Genomic DNA, 20962 nt, shown 5'->3' with positions numbered 1-20962 from the left:
GTTTCGCACCAAATCCGATTTTTTTATTTGGCTGTTCACACTATGTTTTAAATGTGATCTGTATGCGAGATCAGTCTGAACAGATCAGCTCCACAACCGCCCCAGATGCGCAAAGAGCAGACCTTCACAGGAGGAGGTAAACAGTGATGAAGGCCCCTGAACGCTGCCGATCCCGGAGCTAACGTTAGCTCCTCGCTATTCCAGCTGTTACAGACTCTGAATAAAGTCCTCCCCAGGTCTGATATGATTGGCTCACAACTTACGAGGTCTGATTTGATTGGCCGAGCTGTTAGCGCAGCAGAGGCAGCGCTGCCTTAGTGCCGTAACCTCTATATACAGTCTACGGTTAGAGCAGCAGCAGCGACCCCTGCAGGTCGTGCCCTGCTATCACCGCATATTGTGTACAATTTGATGTAGTAATGTACATTTGTTTTGGAAAGGGAGGGAAAATAAAATGAGCGCATTAAACTGGCTTTTATTTAAATGCTTTCCCCCCTCCACTAAAACGGGGAATTATAAAATAAATACAAAATAAAAAATAAAAGTTACTGAGTGAAATGATCTTGCTGATTACTGTACATTAAATCCACTCCAGCTGTAATACACAAAGGGAAACCACATTTCTTAGGCTCTCGTTAAAGTTGCTCCCCCTGTATTCTCAATGTAAAGGTGGTACAGTGTAACTAAAAGTTACTGAAAAGACAGTAAGGTGGGGTGGGGGGGGGGTGCAATATATGAATCAACTACTGGTATACAACGCTGCTGTCAGAAGAAAACCTCGTATCTCCGAAACAGTAACTTTACAGGAGAAGGAAAAAACTTACTTCACTTTCAATGTAAGTCAATGGCACCAGAATTTTTCCCATGTCATTTTGGGTCATTTCTTTAAGGCCATTCATCATAAAATTTACAAAGAATGTAAAGAGTAACAGATTCTTTCAAACTATGTCAAAAACTGAAAATTGACAAAATGGAGATACAAGGTCTTCTTCCAACAGCAACGATAAGCCAAAACACATTACAAAACCAGCAGAAACACGTTATGGTTTCTATGGGTTTTTACAGCAGCGAGACTTTCAAAAAGTAAAGTTTTTTTAATCCTGAAGCTTCACATTGTGCCTAGCCTGGTTAAGGTAAGGGCTCACTGATTCCCCGTGTTAGGGGTCAGATAACTGAGCTGTCTACACAGCCAGCTTACCCAGGCCACACCAGCTGGAGTTCGCCCTGTAAATCTTTAGACGCGTTCACACCAAAGTATTTTAGCCTAAAGCTTAAATTTATACAGTTTACCCAGCGTAGATATATCACACATTTACCTGAACCCACACAAATCGACTGAAATATTGATTAGCCTAAAGGTCGCTAAGAAAAACAAAACCATTCGGCGCATGCGCGGAATGTACCGCATGTTTTAAGTAGCGCTGTACACAAAAAGCTGCAGGGAGAATATTCTGGTGGCCTAAATGATCCTGTTAGAAAATGCCCCTCTATCAAATCTATCGATGGGATCATTTCGTAGCCGAAATCACCTGATGAGTGACATTAAACGGTGGCAGCTTTAAAATAATTTGACTAGGGTATTGTGATCGTCCACATCACTTTATCAGGGAGTGGGTAATAACACTAGTCGGAATATGCACTGATTTAACGTTAAAAACACAACACAACGTTTGAAACATCACGTTACCACGCTATAGTAATGACATGCGCATGCTCAGCGGGGCCGCTGGATGAGTGGGGCACACTGACAGAACACCTGTACGTGTTGGTCCGCGCCTGTACTGGTTTCTGTGTGGCAGGTGCCACTGGCGACTGCCACTAACCGGGCGGCGTGACAGGTGGCAGGTGCCATCGCTGAGCGGCACATGCCAGCGCGGCCCGTTTCCAGACGGCGGAGCTGCCAGATGCCAGTCAGGGACTGACGGGTGTTTAAGAGTAGGAGCAGAAGCGGAGCTCTTCAGCATACGGAGATCATCATCATCATCATCACCACCATCACCGCTGTGAAAGTCTGTTTCTCTAGAACTCAGCATGTCGCATAAAAACACTGAACGATGTGCAGAAATTTCGAGGATCTGTGGAATTTAATTTCAGCTTTAACCCGAGATTTAGAGAAGTGGACGTGTTTACTACTGTATTAAACTGTAGGATGGGATCGGAGCAGTAAGAGTGAGGGGAAAGTGAAGACTGTGAACAGAAGTGTGTGTCTCTGTCCCTGTGTGTCTCTGTGGTGGTCTCCGCCCACCCAGCCGCTCTGAGCTGAGCTGATCTGACCTGACGGGGCTGCGCTGAAGCTCCGTCCTCCACTCTGCGCGGAGTCCATGGAGCGGGATGGCGCCGTTCCCCGATGAGGTGGACGTGTTCACCGGGCCGCACTGGCGGATGAAGCAGCTCGTCGGCCTCTACTGCGACAAGGTACAGCACTGATCCGACTGCTTCTAAAACCTGGTTTCCCCGATTCTTCAAGCGGGCTGGTTAACGTCAACAATACCTGGCAGTGCTAGTTAAGCTCCTAAGCGTTAGCGTTAGCTAGCAGACTGTGCTAGCGTTACCCCGGTTTGTTGTTGTTGTCCAGCGTTTGTATGTAACGTTGTTTATACGGTTCACAGCAGGTTTGCAGCGTTGTTAGTCTCAAAGACTATATAACAGACAGCTGACCTGCCATAACTAAAGCGGAAACGGGTTAATGGGGCATTTAATGAGCTTTGCGAGTAGCTACCGTTAGCGCTAGCCTGCTTGTAGTTTAGTGTTGCGACTGAGTTCCGTTCGAGTCTAGTTAATGTTTACTGACGTCGCCAGTGTGTAAAATGATATTAGTACGATTTGAGTCGCTAAAATCAGTACGTAAAATCGCTCAAATGTTCCTCGAGTAAAACGTCTCGTCATGCTGGACGAGTCGGTTAGCGCTCGCTAAGCCTGCTGAGGTTAATGAGCTAGGTCGGCTAGCGAGCTGCAGACTGTAACCTAGCTAACCTCAGTTAGCCGTATTTGGTCCTTTAGCTCAGGTTGTGATGCCATTCGACTGTTTTCTATGTTTCTGAGAGGTAAACCAAGCCTTTCACTGCGTGTTCACCGTGTGGTCATTAAACGGTCACACCCCTTAGCTAGCAAAGTTAGCTCTCTCAGGTAGCGTTCTCCGTTAGCTGCTGGCTAATTGAGCTACTACGTGCGTTACGTGCTGCAGCCACACCGACCGTGGTTACCTCACTATCTGGTTAGCGTTACAGTGTCTGCAGGGAGATGGTTTTAGCTAAGTTGGCGCTTGTGTTTGTATATTTATCTAACCCTACATTTAAAAAAATCGCTATGCTTCACTGTCTGCTGCGTGTGTAAAGCTGAGCGTAGGTAGGTTGAGGATGAAGGTTACGTAAATGGGATCAAGTATTACTGCTGCTCACCCTGCCAAGCTGTTTATGCCTGAAAGAGTGTTGTAGAAAATGTTGAGAACAGCAGCACATCAGCTGCACAGCTGGAAACAATGACAGAAATAATTTTATAAAGCTCCTCTGAGAGAAGTGGCAGTATAATAGAATTAAAGAAGCAAATTTGAGCATCATATTGAGCATTCTCAGGTTGTCTGTGTATTAGTAATTCGTTTTAACATTGCAGTTGAAAGTTTTGTGTCGCTAGAAGATGTGATGGTTTCTGGTACTGAGCCGTATTTTGTGGCAATGTCGTATGAAGGTGACCAGAGCAAAAAGGCCAAGCACATTCATACCACTATACCGAAAGTGTCATATCAGCTAGTCGTGTAGTACACGTTTATGGTTAACAGGTAGTTTAGAGGTTGTGAGAAAGTCAGGTCTGTATCTCCAACACGCACCGTTTCTATGCTGAACTGTGCTGCTTTGAATAAAGACGTTTCCTCTTTTCGTCTCTCTGTCTGCAGCTGTCGAAGACGAACTTCTCCAACAACAATGATTTCCGCGCGTTCCTGCAGACGCTCTGTGCCACCTTCAAGGTGTTCAAGATACACGAGCAGATCGAAAATGAATACATAATCGAGCTGCTGCAGCAGCGCAGCCGCACCATCTACAACGTGCACTCCGACAACAAGCTCTCCGAGATGCTCTCGCTCTTTGAAAAAGGGCTCAGGAATGTCAAGGTGGGTTTCCGTGTTTAGAAATGAAGGATCTTTCATACTGATACTATATGTCCAAAGGGAGTTTGTCCCCACGTTGATGTTGTGCGAGCCTCTACTCTTCTAGAAAGGCCTTGCACTAGACACTGGAACATTACCTGGCGCGTTAATGCTCTTGTGGCTAAATGTAATCAAGTCCTTAAAGTACTCATGTTGAATGATCGATTCTGGATCAACAGCTCAACTCCAGCTCACCCCAAAGGTATTGGATGGAGCTCTATTGCTCCAAAGAACTCTGTTCCTCTGCTCCACAGCCCATTGCTGGGGTGCTTTATAACCATCTAGCCGATGCTTTGCGTTGGGCATGGTGACGTTGGGCTCATGGGTGGCTGCTCCAGAGCATCCCATTCTATTGGCACTTGTCAAAGTAAGAATGAAACTGAATTGGCTAAACAGGAGTGTCTGGACTGTACGTAAGAGGAGTGGCACTGGCTTCTCGTGTGTGGAAGGATCGACCTTGTTTTTCTGCGGGAACACAATGACATCTGTGTATAGTAGCTGTCCAAACCCATTGCAGGTATGTCACTGCTATAATAATAGGTGCTGGAACGGCTACTCCAGGTAGCTTTGGATATTAGTGCTCATGGTCACGTCAGATGGTTGTTACATTGCTGAGGCATTAGTTGCATCAGACCCAGTGAGGAGTCACTTCAAGCAGCAAACCAATCCTAGTGGTGCTACAGCAATGATGCTGTAGGGTTGCACCCACAATGCGTGCAGTATAGGCACGGAATCTGTTTTGGTTCATGAACTCGCTACTAGTCCTGGTGTTGTTTTAGCCACTTCGTATTGTGGTTTTTTAACTCTAAACATTCCCTATTGCTACTGCACAGCTTTGCAGATGCTGTTAGATAAGAGAAAAATCTCCAGAATTGAGAAACAGTCAACAGTTAAAGTGTCTTTCTCAATGCCAGTTGAGTAATTTTCCACTCAGTGAGGCCAAAAGAAATTAGGACATTCTGTTCCGAGTCCTGCCAGTAACAGGATGGAACGAGGAAGCTGATGTAAATAAATCTTATTTTTGCTTATTTTTTAGTCTGTTTATTTAGATTTAGTGCTTAGTGAAGAATAGTGCTAGATGGACACATCCAGCTTATCAGAAATTAGCTTATAGTGGGCAGATTTGGGGAAAGTAACCTGTGGCGAAAGCATGGAACAGTGCAGTTTTGTTTGTCGATCCCAAAATGGCAGCGAGCGAGGGTGTTGTGTTAGCTCACAGTCTGTTGCACTGCGCAGCCTTTTCAGCCAGAGAATGCAACCAGGAGTAGCTTTCATAACAGATCTGGATTCAGCTGTAGCTAAGATTAGTGCAGATAGTGTCGGAGGGTTCTGGTCCTAGATCAGGCCTTGCACTTCCACTCCTTATCCAAGTCCATGGTAGTGTTGTTATTGCCCACACTGCACCGGGTGGGGACTGGTGCTTTGCTGTGCTGGGATGACTCAGGGTGTTTTGTCGCTGTGGAGGGAAGCCAGTAGCTGATATAAATCCGTGACGTGTGTTTCTAAAAGGAGTTTTCCTCTTGTGTTCCTTTCGTGTTCTGTGTTCTTTGATTTGGTAGATGAAAACACCTTAGTTTATATGAAATTGCTGGATAAAAGCCTGCAGTCATGTGTGGCCGGTCTCTCTGGAAAACAGGAATGTGACGCACCCTTCGAGTGCCACCCTTGACTTCGGTCCTGCCAAAGCACATTCGTTTCAGAGTGTTCGTCTGGTTGTATTGTGCTTGTTTTATGTAAAGGGTTTGAAATATGATATGTGGGGTCTTGTGTAGAAATGCACAGTGCTGTAAAATGGGGAAATTTTATGACCTGTTGTTTCTAAATGGTAAGATAATTTTACATAGATCTGTAAAGAGCCTGGCAATATGACCATCAGTACCACCATAAACTGCATCACAATGTGTCTGGCCATGGTTTGCTGAGAAGATTGTGGACATTATTAGTACTTAAAGAATACTGAACAACTGCATGATTTGTTATAAGACGCCGTAATTATGCTTGTTTAAGATAACTTGGTGCAGCACTGTGTGCGAAATGATTTGTTTTTATAGTTTTAGATGGCATTTCTTTTAAATCTGCTACTGCTTGTTCTTTTTTGACCGTTCGAACTTATCAGCTCACTAGTCACATGCTGCTGTTATTTCCCGGAAATGCGGTTAGCTAATAGAGCCAATTTTCCTGTTGCAAGAGGAAATGTTTATTTTTACTGCATGTGATTTGTTCTATGCATGTGGCCCACAAATACATGCCAATTTGAATTATTATGGGGATTTTTTTTTAGCTATGTTAACTCACATTGCGTTCATGCGCTTGTGTTCCTACCCACATTTAGCTGAACCATTTGTCATGGTTGTCCTCAGATGTTCTCATCACATGGTTACTTCTAGCCCTGTGAGACTTTTGTCTAGATAGAACCTCCAGTCGTTTTTCCCTTATTTATGGCAAGTACATTTTTACATTTGTTGTATTTGTTTGTTTATTTATTTATTTTTGGTGAAATATTCATCAGCAAATTGTATTTATATGGTCAGAGTTTTTGTAATTGCAGTTTTTAAAGTATCAACTGGCTATGACTCAACTGGCCTTCCAGAGATCAGCTTGTAGTTACAGCGCTTGAAGCAGTGACTTGAAGCATGGGCTCCAGTGAGACGTCACAGGAAACTGTTGTTAAGGGGCATTTATCATCAGCGTAGTACACAGAGACTGAGCTGTGATGATCACCTGTGGTGGTGTTGTGGGAGAGCATAATCTTAGATGGAACGCTGCTTAAAACTAGATGCCAATCTACAGTGCTGTGGAAAAACTTGCCCTCCTTCCTGATTTCTTCTATTTTTGCACATTTGTCACACTAAATGGGTTCAGATCATCACAAAAAATGTAGAACATGAGTAAATATAAATATTTTTCACCTCACTGCGCTTCTGTTCGTGTATATATGCATGTACTGTTGCACTCGCGTGGCGGGTGATGTTCTATGTGTGCTGATGTTTAGCTCTTTAACCTCCCCAGAGTGAGTGTGAGCAGCTCAACTATGCACGGCAGCTGAAGGAGCGGCTAGAGGCCTTCACACAGGACTTCCTCCCTCACATGAAGGAGGAAGAGGAGGTAAGACGCTAAGAAGCCCGTATCACACTCAACTAGGAAAGGATTACACTGACTCCAACTACATAACAATAAATGAAGAGTGCTGTTGTTTGGGGTCTATTGCCAGTTGCCATAGAAAACCAAGAGCTAAGGCATACGATCACAGCATGAATGAGCGTTCATGTGATGAACATGGTACTACAGAACACGGATATAGTATGTACTTGATGTAGTGCTTCAGTTAGAGTTGTGTGATGGAAAAATATTATGATCTGTACTTCAGCAAAATGTGTGTGACTCAAGAGGAAATGGGGAAACTCAAGTACTTCAGACAACAGATGATCGCAATACAGTAAATCAATTCAAATGGGCTGAAACACTAAATAAGAGTTTACATCAACTAAATTGAAACGATTGTAGTGTGTACTGTATGTGCCACAAAATCCAATGCCTTTAACAACAGAATTGGTCATTAAATTATTTAGTTCCATTCATTTATTTTTTTTTAATGTATTTTGTACTTGGCTCCAAATTTGGGGCCTAAAATGCTGTTTCTGACTATTTTTGGTGTGTGAAATTTCCTTGCATCCCTATTTACAAAAGCAACAAAATGAATAAAATGCAGATATTTCACCTAAACATTCTGCTATGATCATGATAGCATGTTATGTTACATTCATAATGACCAGATTCTTACAAGCTATCAGTTGTTCCTAGTGTCACAGCATTTGTGCCCCATGTCTGTCACCCACACCTTGTTCTACTCATGAACTACTTAACTAACCATACCTAGAGTCAGTTGTGCTGCATTCACTACAAGAAAACCCACATTCATACCATGATTACACAGCCAGTTTGATGTATTTTGTCTGCTAGCAGCATTACATCAGCATGCAGATATCAAAATAAATAATACATGTAGATCTATCCACCGTTCCTGCTTCACCCCCTCACACCTGTCCTGTGCAACCTGTCTTAGGTGTTCCAGCCCATGCTGATGGAATACTTCTCCTATGAGGAGCTGAAGGCCATTAAGAGGCAGGTGATAGCGCAGCACTGCAGCCAGCAATGGGACAAGGCTGAGGAGGTGCTGAAGGGATTAAATCTCTGGAGCCAGGCTGAGGAGCTGCACAAGGCCTTCAAATACTCTGATCATGAGAAGACCGAGGATGGTGAGAGCTGCTTTAAGGTTACCAGATTAAGAATAGGAGAAATTAGGGGTTGCATTACATGTTGTTGATAAGCAATATGCATCATAATATTTAGTTCTGGATATTATTGGCTGTTAAAAGAATCAAGAATATGGAAAGAAAAAACATGAGATTTCCCCCTGGGATCAATAAAGGAATCTGAATCTGAATCTGAGATAATGACATAATAGGCTTGCATCCAATCAGCTCCATGTCACTATGCTGTTTTGTTAGTCTGACACCCCTAAAATGGTGCGAAACCCCTGCTGAACTGAACTCAAGCAGGCTCTTTTGTCCTGGTTGCAAGATGTTCTTTTTTTGTCTGTGTGTGTCTGTGATTTATGAAGCTGCGTATGTTTTGGAAGTTGACAGGCCAATATGAAGAGTTACAGTGCCGCAGTCTAAATATTTAATGTTGTCCCCACACAGGCTTGATAAAAATGTAAATGTAGTAGAAGAGCACAAAAGGAGCAGGAATTTAAAGCTTGTGCAGCATAATCTTCAAAAGAAATCAACTGAACACTGAAACCACAAGACCACATCTGTAGTTAGGGTTACGCCTATGTAGAAACAGTGGGCCGAGGCCCATATCCAGTATTTTTCATGTACGGTTATGTGCAAAAGTTTAAACCACCCCTGCTCAGAATACATTTACACAAAAAATATGAAATGTTTCATAAACCTTTTCAGTATGTTAGATTCAGCAAGTAAATTGTGCCCTAAAATGCATACAGGTGTGGACTTGGGGGAAAAATAAAGTGTAAAAGCAGTTATTTCCTATTTAGTACTGTCTAATATATTATGCTGACAGTTTTGAAATGTCCTTCCTCTGTAAAGTCCAGTCTTACCCAAACTACCACCAGTCAGCCAGGCCCACGCGGTGAAGATCACGATGTGCGCTGCAGATATTTTTGCCTCATAAGTGCATCTGGTGTGTAATAATGTGTATGTTGTTGTGTTATTCTTGTCTAGCAGAGCGGGAGAATCGCACGTACACACACATCTCGGCCCTGCCGGAGGAAGTCTTGGTGCGGCTTTTCCAGTTCCTGGGACCGGAGGACCTGTGCCGCTGCAGCCAGGTGTGCAGTACCTGGGCACAGGTAGTTAAAACGGGTTTACTCTGGAGACACCTGTACCCAGTCCGCTGGGCCAGAGGTAAGAGACCAGCTTGCAACGTCTGTATCAGTGTCGCCTGTGTGGAATTGTCAGACCAGAAGAATGCTTCCCCTAGGTCTGTGAGAAAAACATCAAGCTGAGTACTGTTGCAGGTTCAGCTTCCTTTTTTGGTCAGTGTAGTCAAGCTATCCATATGTTCTATTAACCGTTTCATTCATTATTGGCAAACATCAGTCAACCTAGTGAGAGTTGTGGCAGCTGGATTTGAGTTTAATTCCTTTTGAATGTTATTTATTTTGTATGGGTTTGAAAAGTCACACTTGTTAGTATAGGTTGTGGTGTGGTGTTGGGTATTTTTGGGTAATTGAGTTAGCATTGGTGTAGTGGTAAATTCTGTCTTTATTCTGTCTTGTTTTTGTTAGCTACATCTTAGCACCATATCATTTTAAACTGGCAACTCAATGTTAATAATAATAATAGACAAGGTGATCTCTCTCTCTCTCTCTCTCTCTCTCTCTCTCTCTCTCTCTCTCTCTCTCTCTCTCTCTCTCTCTCTCTCTCTCTCTCTCTCTCTCTGTCTGTCTGTGTGTGTGTGTGTGTACACTAGTACTTATACTGATCCAGTGTTTTGTCCAAATATACTACGCTTTCTCATGTACCATTAGGTTAAAAGGAATTTTTGTAAACCTCTCCAAAGCTTGCTGTTGCTACAAATGAGTGCATATGTGGGCAAAATGTGGATAGGTCATTAATATTATATAAAGTACTGTGCAGAAGTCAGACTCCACCTTTTACGTACTCAAGTTACTCATATTTCAGCATCAGGAAAAAGCAGAAAACAATTAATAGAAATCTATGCAACAACTGGATATAGTTTTTCAGTAATTAGTATTTTCCTTGCTTGGATGGAACCATGTCAACTGAAGACAGGCCTTTTAATGAGCTGGTGGTTTGGTTCAGGTGTGTTAGAGCAGAGAAAACACCCAAATATTCAGGGCACGGGTGCTCCACAACCAGGACTGGGAAACACTGGCCTACTGAATGCATCCTTGTCTGTGAGACTAACTGAATGTGTTTCCTAGGTGATTATTACTGTGGTGGCCCTGGGGAGCTGGACCAGGATCCAGATGAGGAGTGGGTTCGGAACCTGGAAGAGGAAGGGCGAGCCTATCAGGAGTGGGACGAGGATGCGGATGTTGATGAATCAGGTAACACCTGACTGACTGTACAGATTTGTAGTGCCATCACAGCAACGCAAGCACTGTATTCTTTCAGTAAGTCATTATGGAAAGGCTTCAGTACAAAAAAAAAAGACTCAAATATCTAAACAGCTGCTTTATTCAGATTTGTCTTTTCTGTGCAGAAGAAGCATGTGAGGACTCTCTGGCCATTAGTACAGTGCGCAGAGAGAAGAAGTTATTGAATGGAATGATCCAGAACCTTCTCCCGGCCGTGGGGCCCTCAGTACGCACCGTTAGCCTGGCTTACAGCGCTGCTGTGTCCAGCAAAATGGTGAGGAGAAAAACTACCTTCCACTTCATAAATGATTTCAAATGGAACTGTCAAAGCGGCAGAATGGCTTTATTTGAATAATAATGTAAAATTATTTCGTGAGAGCCACGTCAGCCAGGTGAAATCAGAATATTTGTGTTTATACACAGGCAATAATGTGTAAACCTGGTGAAACAAATTGTGTTTGATTTCATGTCTTTTTAATTTTTTCCCAGGTGCGTCAGATCCTCAGTCTGTGCCCAAACCTTACACACCTGGACCTCACACAAACTGATATCACAGATTCAGCTTTTGACAGGTGAGTTTTACCTTCAGCCTTTGCCTGGTTGTCAAGTTACTGCTAGTCAGTAAACAGATGTTGTCACCGGTCTAAGCCTGGCTGTTCTGAATGCAGTTGTCAAATTCAGAAATGTCAAAATTCAGAAATCCTTTACATATTACACAACTGTGTAGTAACATTAAACATAGGAATATGGTGGATCTTAGCAACAAACAGAATAAAAGACGATTGTGTAAAAACATCATCTTTAGCCCAATGAAACAAAAAAAAAAAAAAACAAGAAAAGAAACTATGCTTATGTTTAATGGAACAAAAATTAGTAATGTCACTGATTGAGATTTTCCTGTGTTTGTTTGCATAGTTGGGCACAGCTGGAAGCATGTCGCTCACTTGAACATTTGGACCTATCGGGCTGCGAAAAGATCACTGATCACACTCTGAAGAGACTGTCCCTGGGATTAGGTGACCTGACTCTACCCAAGAACAGCCCTGAACGCAGAGCCAAACTTCTGAAGGGCCCATCCTCTCCCATCAGACTTCTGGACGAGCACTCTGCTTATGCAATGGAACGCACCCGGCAGGCTCTGATCTTTAAGCGGAGGCCTGGTGGGCAGGGCATGGCCTGCAGCCCCGTTTGGGTTTTGGATCCAGCTGAGCTGGCTGACATCGAGGATGCAGTTGATAGGAGCAAACGTGGAGGTGTGACTGCGCAGGATGAGGGGCGTGGTGGCATTTTAGAGCTGCAGGCAGGAGGTGGGTCTTGCTGCTGCAGGAGAAGCAGGAGGCGGAGCTACAGGACTGGTGCTGATGCAGGTTCCTCCTACTGGCAGCATCTTTATGGCTCTCTGCAATGTGGTCATTCTACATGCTGCAGTTCAGACACTGCGATCAGGACAGTGAGTGGAGCGCAGTGTGAGCCCCAGGCCACAGGGGGCAGCGATGGATTTCGGACTAAATGCCTTTCTGAAGGCGACTCGAGGACTAATCAGTCAGGAGCCTGTCGAGCTCTCAGGTTCCTCAGCCTGTCAGGATGCTATCAGGTCACAGATCTTGGTCTGAGGTACTGAATTACACACATGCTCACACATACAGTTTTAATCAGCAAGTTGGGCATAGCTAATTACAGTCTTCTAGAGAATTGCAAAAGATAAAGATTCCTGGCCTTTTTCCGTAGTTGCTTTACACCATTTAATTGTGAAGGCTATGCATAAACAGAAAAATGTATTTAACAATTGAAATATAGCGGGGTGTCTGCTGTCCTTAAACAATGTATTAATTAATGTTAAATTAACAAATCAGTGGGTTAAATATTGTCTTTAATATACATTTACATGATCTTAAGCATTATTTTGACAGGATTACTTTATATGGAGAGATAAGAGAATGTTTTTATTATTATCGCTGTTCTGCAGTGATTTTAGTTCTGTCCAAATCCGTTTTAAAGACTGCACACTCCTGCGTCAGTGAAGGTTTTGCTGGCTTTTTTCTGATATAAAGTGAACTACAGAAATAACCCCAGGGCCTGGATTCACAAACCTTCTCAGATTAGGAGTGCTGATCTCTCATCAGATTCCTCCCTTATTGACTTTATTAACTGGAACACTTCCAAGAAGCCTCGTTAATGCAGGCCAAGGTTACATTAATCCCATGTGAATGGTCATGTTGGTAAATATTTCATTAGATCCTGTGCAGAAGGACAGGTTCTCAAGTTTTCTTGAAGGGGATTTTTTTAAATTCTGCATAATTATTTTAGGATGTACAACCCCAATTCCAATGAAGTTGGGACGTTGTGTAAAACATAAATAAAAACAGAATACGATGATTGGCAAATCCTTTTCAACCTGTATTCAGTTGAATACACTGCAAAGACAAGATATTTAATGTTCAAATGGATAAACTTTGTTTTTTGCAAATATTCACTCATTTTGATTTTGATACCTGCAACACGTTCCAAAGAAGTTTGTGACCAGGGCATGTTTAGCACTCTGTTACATCACCTTTCCGTTTATCAACACTCAATAATCCGTTGTCATATTTTGTGCTTCATAATGCGCAACACATTTTCAATGGGAGACGGGTCTGGACTGCAGGCAGGCCAGTCTAGTACCAGCACTCTTTTACTACGAAGCCACGCTGTTGTAACACGTGCAGAATGTGGCTTGGCGTCGTCTTGCTGAAATAAGCAGGACGTCCCTGAAAAAGACGCTGCTTGGATGGCAGCAGATGTTGCTCCAAAACCTGTATGTACCTTTCAGCATTAATGGTGCCTTCACAGATGTGCGAGTTACCCATGCCATGGGCACTAACACCCCCCACACCATCAGAGATGCTGGCTTTTGAACTTTGTGCTGATAACAATCTGGACAGTCCTTTTCCTCTTTGGCCCGGAGGACACGACGTCCATGATTTCCAAAAACAAGTTGAAATGTGGACTCGTCAGACCACAGGACACTTTTCCACTTTGCGTCAGTCCATCTCAGATGAGCTCAGGCCCAGAGAAGCCGGCGGCGTTTGAGTTTTAACTTGCACTTGTAGATGGAGCGACAAACTGTGTTCACTGACAGTGGTTTTCTGAAGTGTTCCTGAGCCCATGTGGGAATATCCGTTACAGAATGATATTGGTTTTTAATGTAGTGCCGCCTGAGGGATCGAAGGTCACGGGCATCCAATGTTGGTTTTCTGCCTTGCTGCTTACTTGCAGAGATTTCTCCAGATTCTCTGAATCTTTTGATGATATTATGGACTGTAGATGATGAAATCCCTAAATTCCTTGCAATGTCACATTCAGAAACGTTGCTCTTAAACTGTTGGACTATTTGCTCACGCAGTTGTTCACAAAGTGGTGAACCTCACCCCGTCCTTGCTTGTGAATGACTGAGCCTTTCAGGGATGCTCCCTTTATACCCAGTCATGACACTCACCTGTTTCCAATTAACCTGTTCACCTATGGAATGTTCCAAACAGGTGTTTTTTGAGCATTCCTCAACTTTCCCAGTCTTTTGTTGCCCTTGTCCCAACTTCTTTGGGACGTGTCTCAGACATCAAATTCAAAATGAGTGAATATTTGCAAAAAACAAAGTTTATCCGTTTGAACATTAAATATCTTGTCTTTGTAGTGAATTCAATTGAATATAGGTTGAAAAAGATTTGCAAATCATCGTATTCTGTGTTTATTTATGTTTTACACAACGTCCCAACTTCATTGGAATTGGGGTTGTAAACGAAGGAGTTCATTCAGAATGGTTTGATGTGAATTGCTCCATTCTAGAGAAACTTGCCAAATCTCTTGTTCACATTGGTGATAGGAGCCAGACAGAGTTTAATGCCTCTATAAGCTCCTTCACGAAAAATTATTATGTGAAATGCTTGTCACAGACATTGTTTTACTATAGTTCTGAGATACGACTTTGGTGTAATGTTCTGACAACGTTTTCTTTGGATACTATTTTTTCAAATTGACCAGTATTTTATTGTTATCAACATTATATATAAAAACTTATATATAATTTGTCATTTATTTAATGTAAGAAGTTACATTTAGGATCACTGGTCATTTTGGATAGTAAATAAAATGGCTATATTTGTTGTAGACATCGTGACTCCTTGCTCCTGTCATGACCACTATAAAGCAATCGGAGTCTGTTTCACTAGTGTCAGTGACTTTGTTTACATTTCACTGATTGAATTAAGAAGAATGTCTAAAAAAAAAAAAAAAAAAAAATCAGTGAAATTTAGTGGAGGCACTCGTAGAAGTATTTACGTATATTATCTGTGGACCCAGTCAAGCTGATATGTGTTTTTCCTACCTCAAGAGTCTTGACACCAAACTTGGAAGCATTTAAAATGATTGGAAGAAATAAATATTGACTGTTGGCTGTATATTCCCAAGCTAATGACACACTGTTAATCATTCATAACACATTCTGTGGTAAAATGACATTACACTGCATGATTGACACAGACCTCAGATTAGAACATCAATTGGCTATTTTCTAATTGGACCATTTTTAGATTAAATAAAATGATGTATTTAATACTTGTGCCAATGTATTTACGGCTTACAGGCCAAGCAGGTTTGTCGTGAACTCCTAAACCTTGCTGTACAGCCATATGCTGCATAGTGCGTTGTTCTGCCAATGTAATTATTTCTTAAAAGCTACTTTTATTTAAAGTAACAAGCACAGTCTCGCTCTGGTTATAAGAACGAATGTATTTTGATGCCCAGATCAGCATCTGTATTGCTTAGTTGTGGTTGGCTGATTGGCACCCCCTGCTGGTTGTTTGTGGAATTCTGCCTTTCTCAGTGCCTTTTTTATGTGGTGTGGTGGGTGTTAAAAAATAATGAAAAAAAAAAACTATGTATGTGTGCAAGCATTAAATTGTGTCCTGTCACTTATTTCTTTATGACTGTGTTTGTGGCAGGTGTCTGTCTCAGGGAGGAGGGCTCCCCCTGCTGGAGCATCTGAATCTCTCAGGCTGTCTGTTCATCACTGAGGTGGGACTGCGGGAGCTGGTGTCTGTCTGCCCCTCACTCAACGACGAACACTTCTACTACTGCGATAACATCAACGGTAACGCACACACACAACTGCTACGTAACTGTAACTTGTTAGCCAGTCTAACACACTGCCCTGCACTTAAAGATACGTTTACACACACGCGTCTTGTTTGGAGCTTTCCAGTTTTCCTTCAGGACTGATGTGCTAAAACACATTAGTCTGTATGTAATAATGGGCAGGTCTGCTACTGTAATTACACCTGTAGAAAGTGGCACACTGTGTTCTCTGGTTTTGATAAGCATGGCACAATTACTGCATTCAGTATGAACCACTTAAGAGCAATGTGATGAATGAATGATTATATCTGTGTATCTCTCTATCTGTCTGTCTATATAGATATATCTGTATAACTACTCTTTTTGTCTGTCTATCAGCCATCAGTAGTCTGTGATTAATCGTTAACCAACAAGCGTAAAATGAATGCCACAACTCTGGTTCTTATGCAGATAGTTCAGGTTTTGGAATCTGTTTGGCTGAGCCACATTCAAGGCCATTTACTTTATCTGCACTCGCCATTCAGTGCTAATAAACTATAGTTTAAGTGACCCTTATTAGTCCCACAATGGGGAAATTTCACCTCTGCATTTAACCCATTCGTGAACTGAAACACCACATACACTCTCTAATGAGCACACACACTAGGGGGCAGTGAGCACACTTGCCCAGAGCGGTGGGCAGCCCAATCCGCAGCACCTAGTTGGGGGTTGGGTGTCTTGCTCAAGGACACCTCAGTCATGTGCTGTCGGCTCTAGACAGCAATGCTGAGAGGTGGAGCCAGGCATACCACAAATTTTGAAACCATCAGCTGCCCTTCCAATTGTATGGAAGGTTCATAATGAATGGACAAACAGAAATGATCCAAAATTACTTAAATAGAATAAATTTTGTCTATTAACGTCCAGTGTATGTTTTTGGAGATCCAAGTTCATTTCAGTAAATGTCTTGTTCATTTTTAAATGATTAAAAGCTTAAAGATTTCAGAAATGACTGAACTGTTTAATCATGGCTTACTAGCAGCTCTATATTCTACTAGCCCAAGTCAAAACGAACATCAATGCCATACCTGGGGCAACCTTGGGTCAGTGTATCTCAGTAACTCTGGACGTTCGTAGTTGTCTGTTTTAGTGCTTGCAGATATTTCCTTTGATATGGTACATTTGTTGCAACTATTGCCTGTGTGCTTAATTTAAAGCGTTACTCAACTTGAATGATAAACCTGCCCATTCAAATAGGAGCTGTTTATTTACTGGAAACGGTGGAACATTGATTGGAAACAGTACAACAGCGATGGTTTATTTGTTGGTTAATGATTAATATTTTACGTGCTTAATTGAAACATTTAGCTCTAGAATTTTTTTTGTGAATTTTTTAGGTAGTTTATAAGAGTTTCTGTTGTAGAAATATAACTTTGTGTAGAAATGTATTTTCTGTTTGATGAATAAATGGTGTAATTAGTGCTTAACCCAGCTCTCATGCAACACTGGCCTTGTGTGCGAGATGCTGATGGGTGTACAGTACCTCAAGGTAAGTATAAAGAAACTCTCTAGAACCAGGCAGGCTGACATTTCAGCATTTCTAAAGCACTACTTCACTTCCACTTTGTCCAGTGGATGAATACCTTTATAATGACAACTGAACTGCGCAACTAGACAAGCTGCCTTCTTTGTTTACACAGTGGCCTCTGTTAGCCATTAAAAGTAAAACATTAAAGTGGAATATTCCAAGTTGTTTTTTTATTATTCGTCTCAGATTTCCTTGGTGATATGAGTCCAGGGGTTGATATGTTTACAATGCCATTTTATTTATTTAGTATTTGTGCATAGTTTTGATAATTATTAAATAGTGGTACATTTACTTTGCTGTGCTATTTGCCTGGGAACACTCTTGCATATAATCTCTGAATAGATTTTAAAAATACCCTTTAGACCAAAACCTTGTCAAAACTATTGTTAAACAGTGTCTGACATCAGGCAGCGAATGCATCACAATTCATGTAAAAGTTTCCTGTGTGATAGCTTTTAGAGACGTTAACCTTTCAGGCATCTGATACCCATCACTACCACTGTGAGCAATTCTGTCTCTTTCTAGTTTCTCTAGAACAGAGCATTTCACAGCAAACCTCTCTGAGTGACAGCTTAATGATTTAACTGTGCAGAAGTTTAGAATAATCTGTGGAATTCCCTATTAAATAGAAAAAATAGTGAGAGTTTTATGTCATCATCCAGGGAATCATCTGATTTTAAATTTGTCGCATCAAAGAAATACACTGACCTGCTACTTCATTATGAAAGGCCTCCTAGGATCTGCACACACTGTCCATTTGATCAGCTCCACGCTACAAAGTGTAGTCCATCCATTTCTTTGCATGCTTTGTTAGCCCCCTTTTACCCTGTTCTTCAATGGTCAGGAACCCTACAGGACCACCGTAGAGCAAGTGTTATTTGGGTGGTGGATCATTCTCAGCACTGCTGTAACACTGACGTGGTGGTGGTGGTGTGTTAATGTATGTTGTGCTGGTACAAGTGGAGCAGTCACAGCAGGGCTGCTGGAGTTTTTCAACACTGTGTTCACTCACTGCCCACTCTGTTACTCTCCTTCCTTGTGGTCACAGGACATTTGTTGGTAGGTTATTTTTGGTTGGTGGACTATTCTCAGTCCAGCAGTGACACTGATGTGTTTTAAAACTTGACCAGCGCTGCTGTGTCTGATCCCCCCACCCAAATAATGCCTGTTCTGTCCTATGGGAGTCCTGACCACTGAAGAACAGAGTAAATGGAGACTTACAAAGTATTCAGAGAACCAGATGGACTACAGTCTGTAACTGTAGAACTACAAAGAGAACCTATGTAGTAAGTGGATCTGATTAAATGGACAATGAGCGTAGAAACGAAGTATGTAATGAAGTGGCCGGTCAGTGTGTATTTAAAAGAATTTTAAATTATTTATTAGTTATTCTGTTCCAGGCATTGATGTGGATGTCTAACTTCTGTCTTTTTCCTCTACCTCTCTGTTTTTATCCCTCTTTCTCTACAGGTCCCCACGCTGAGACGGCTAGTGGATGTCAGAATCTGCAGTGTGGCTTCAGAGCCTGCTGTCGCTCTGGAGAGTGATCATTCCCTCTTTCCTTCTCCCACCAAGTGTTTCCCTGCACTTTCATTTGCTCATTGCTCCTCTTTTCCCCTTTTATTTTTCTTTTGCTTATTCCTGTGTTCTCCTCTGTCTTTAAACAGTGCTCCAGTGTTTTTAACCTGGTATCTATCTACTAGATCGTAGTGTTGTAGCATCAATTTCCACCGACTTCAAATTCCGAATGTTTAGCTGTACCTAGAAAACCCATTGGCTTAAAACAAGAGAACCCATTGTTAAGTTGCTAAATTCTGTGAGTGGCCATATAGTACAAATTCCAAACTGCAAACTTCATCCTTCTGGGGTTTGGGATGAGAGAGACATAAAGGGATTTCTTGGAAAGTTATATCAAACTTTTGACCACTGGAGCAACACAGTAAAAGTAATTCCAGTCATTGTAGGTTTCCTGCAGCCTGATTCTGTGGCAGTCAGCCTCAGCCTTTACACTGGTAACGAATTACCACATATTCATCCCTCTGGAAAACTAGCCCCAACTCTGAAGGAACAAATATACACATTTTACAAAAACTTTTGATTGAATAATTCATAGAAGTGTTGTTTTAGCATAAACCTTAACTGACCGGATTTAGCAACTGCCCAATTTAGTCATTCGAGTGTGCAGTTATTTTCTTATTTTTTGACCGTACACTACCAGTGGACAGACATTGGGTTGAAAAGAAGTTGAGAATTTCCATCTTTCTCCTCCTAATCTTCACTGCTCTTCTCTCGCATGCTTTTTTTTTTTTTTTTTTTGTTGTTGTTTTTTTTTCCCCTCTCGTTCCTTCATTCTCTGTTGTCTCTTGTCCCGTTGCACCTAATCGTTTGCACTTTAAAATTTGGAGTGCCTCCTGGCTGTACTCTGTCACACATGGGATAGTCTCCATCGAAAGAGACACTAAATGGAGTTTTAAAAAAAGAAAGGAAAAAAGAAGTTTCTTTCTCGCCACTAAGAAAATTCTTAGTGGCGCTATGCTCTTCTGAGCGATTGTACTGTTTAAAGATGATAACATGTACGTTTTGTAGATGATTGTGTTATTGAAGTTATTGAAGATCATGTTTGGGATTTGGAAAGGACAGGTTGCTGTTTGATCCTAATTTTGAGTGCTTCAAGGAAGTGTAACTTTCAGCACAAAGTTCTTGCATCTTCATTTTTGTTTTCTTTTTTTTTCCATGGCAGTGATAGCTCACAAAGCTGTAGACCTATCCTGTAGACTCTGCCTAGTGAACATGTATGACTCCCTGCCTTGCGATTACTGTACAGTTCCTTTGGCTTTGCTGCTTCTGTAAACATGTGCTTGGCTTCCTTTCTCATTCACGCAGACCTTGCATAAGGAAGACCACTGGAGGGCACTTTGTCCTTGGGTTAAGCCTGGTTTAGGATTGCATTGCATTGTCTGTTGTAAGTAATTAAATATATACGCAAACACTTCTCTGTTGGGAAACTTTCTTTTTAGTCCCAAAGTGGGCTTAATGTGTGTGAGTAATGAGATTACAGAATGATTGGATGTGAATTTGCTAGGATGATGCCTGTTTGTTTCAATTATTGTAAAAACAAATATTTATATATAAAACAATAAATACAGGACTTTCATTCACTTTGCAGTACAGTGTAATGTAGACAGGAAGGGTCCCCTCTCCACGCCCAGCATGCTGCTAATTTTAGTTTAGTTTAGAATTTTCGTTCTTGCGTCAGTTTGTGCATCTTGGAGGAAAACACACAATGCAGAACAGTGGTTCAAGTGGGGATTCAATGGGAAGGGATGAATAATGGGGTACTCCTCATCCTTTTCCACATTTCTTCTCAGCATGTAGCTTCAGACACATGGTTTCAGACCCTTGTTTTGCATTAAATTTATTGAATATATTAAATTCTGATTTCAAATGGGTGAAAAAATTTGTAGAGTAATTCCGTGATTAAGGTGCCATTTAGCCCCTCTAACCAGCATTTTCACGA

General features: G+C 41.9%; 1 protein-coding gene across 4 annotated transcripts; it reads left to right on the top strand.

Moving 5' to 3' along the window:
• The first annotated feature begins 1815 nt into the window (after positions 1 to 1815).
• fbxl5 (F-box and leucine-rich repeat protein 5) lies at positions 1816 to 20435 on the top strand. Of its 4 annotated transcripts, none has more exons than XM_017711482.2 (11): positions 1820 to 2415; positions 3890 to 4105; positions 7151 to 7246; positions 8205 to 8397; positions 9388 to 9570; positions 10614 to 10739; positions 10895 to 11043; positions 11259 to 11341; positions 11685 to 12383; positions 15746 to 15894; positions 18916 to 20435. In XM_017711482.2, the coding sequence occupies exons 1-11, from the start codon at positions 2332 to 2334 to the stop codon at positions 18990 to 18992; spliced, it is 2055 nt and encodes a 684-aa protein (XP_017566971.2). In that variant the 5' UTR covers positions 1820 to 2331; the 3' UTR covers positions 18993 to 20435. The 4 variants fall into 4 exon arrangements, with proteins under 4 accessions (XP_017566969.2, XP_017566970.2, XP_017566971.2 ...); XM_017711483.2 differs by having other exon boundaries at positions 1821 to 2415; positions 9391 to 9570; XM_017711480.2 differs by having other exon boundaries at positions 1816 to 2415; positions 15746 to 20435.
• Positions 20436 to 20962: the final 527 nt, after the last annotated feature.

This window comes from Pygocentrus nattereri, chromosome 9, assembly GCF_015220715.1.
Source record: "Pygocentrus nattereri isolate fPygNat1 chromosome 9, fPygNat1.pri, whole genome shotgun sequence".
NCBI classification, from domain to species: Eukaryota; Metazoa; Chordata; class Actinopteri; order Characiformes; family Serrasalmidae; genus Pygocentrus; species Pygocentrus nattereri.
The sequence above is the reverse complement of the archived record's forward strand: the minus strand, read 5'-3'. Positions and strand labels throughout refer to the sequence as shown.

Excerpts from the sequence above, each read along its gene's own strand:
- fbxl5 (XM_017711480.2), top strand. The coding sequence starts at position 2,332 with ATGGCGCCGTTCCCCGATGAGGTGGACGTGTTCACCGGGCCGCACTGG. Across the intron at positions 11,044-11,258 it reads CTGCTGTGTCCAGCAAAATG|GTGCGTCAGATCCTCAGTCT; the intron begins GTGAGGAGAAAA and ends ATTTTTTCCCAG. Across the intron at positions 12,384-15,745 it reads GTCACAGATCTTGGTCTGAG|GTGTCTGTCTCAGGGAGGAG; the intron begins GTACTGAATTAC and ends TGTTTGTGGCAG.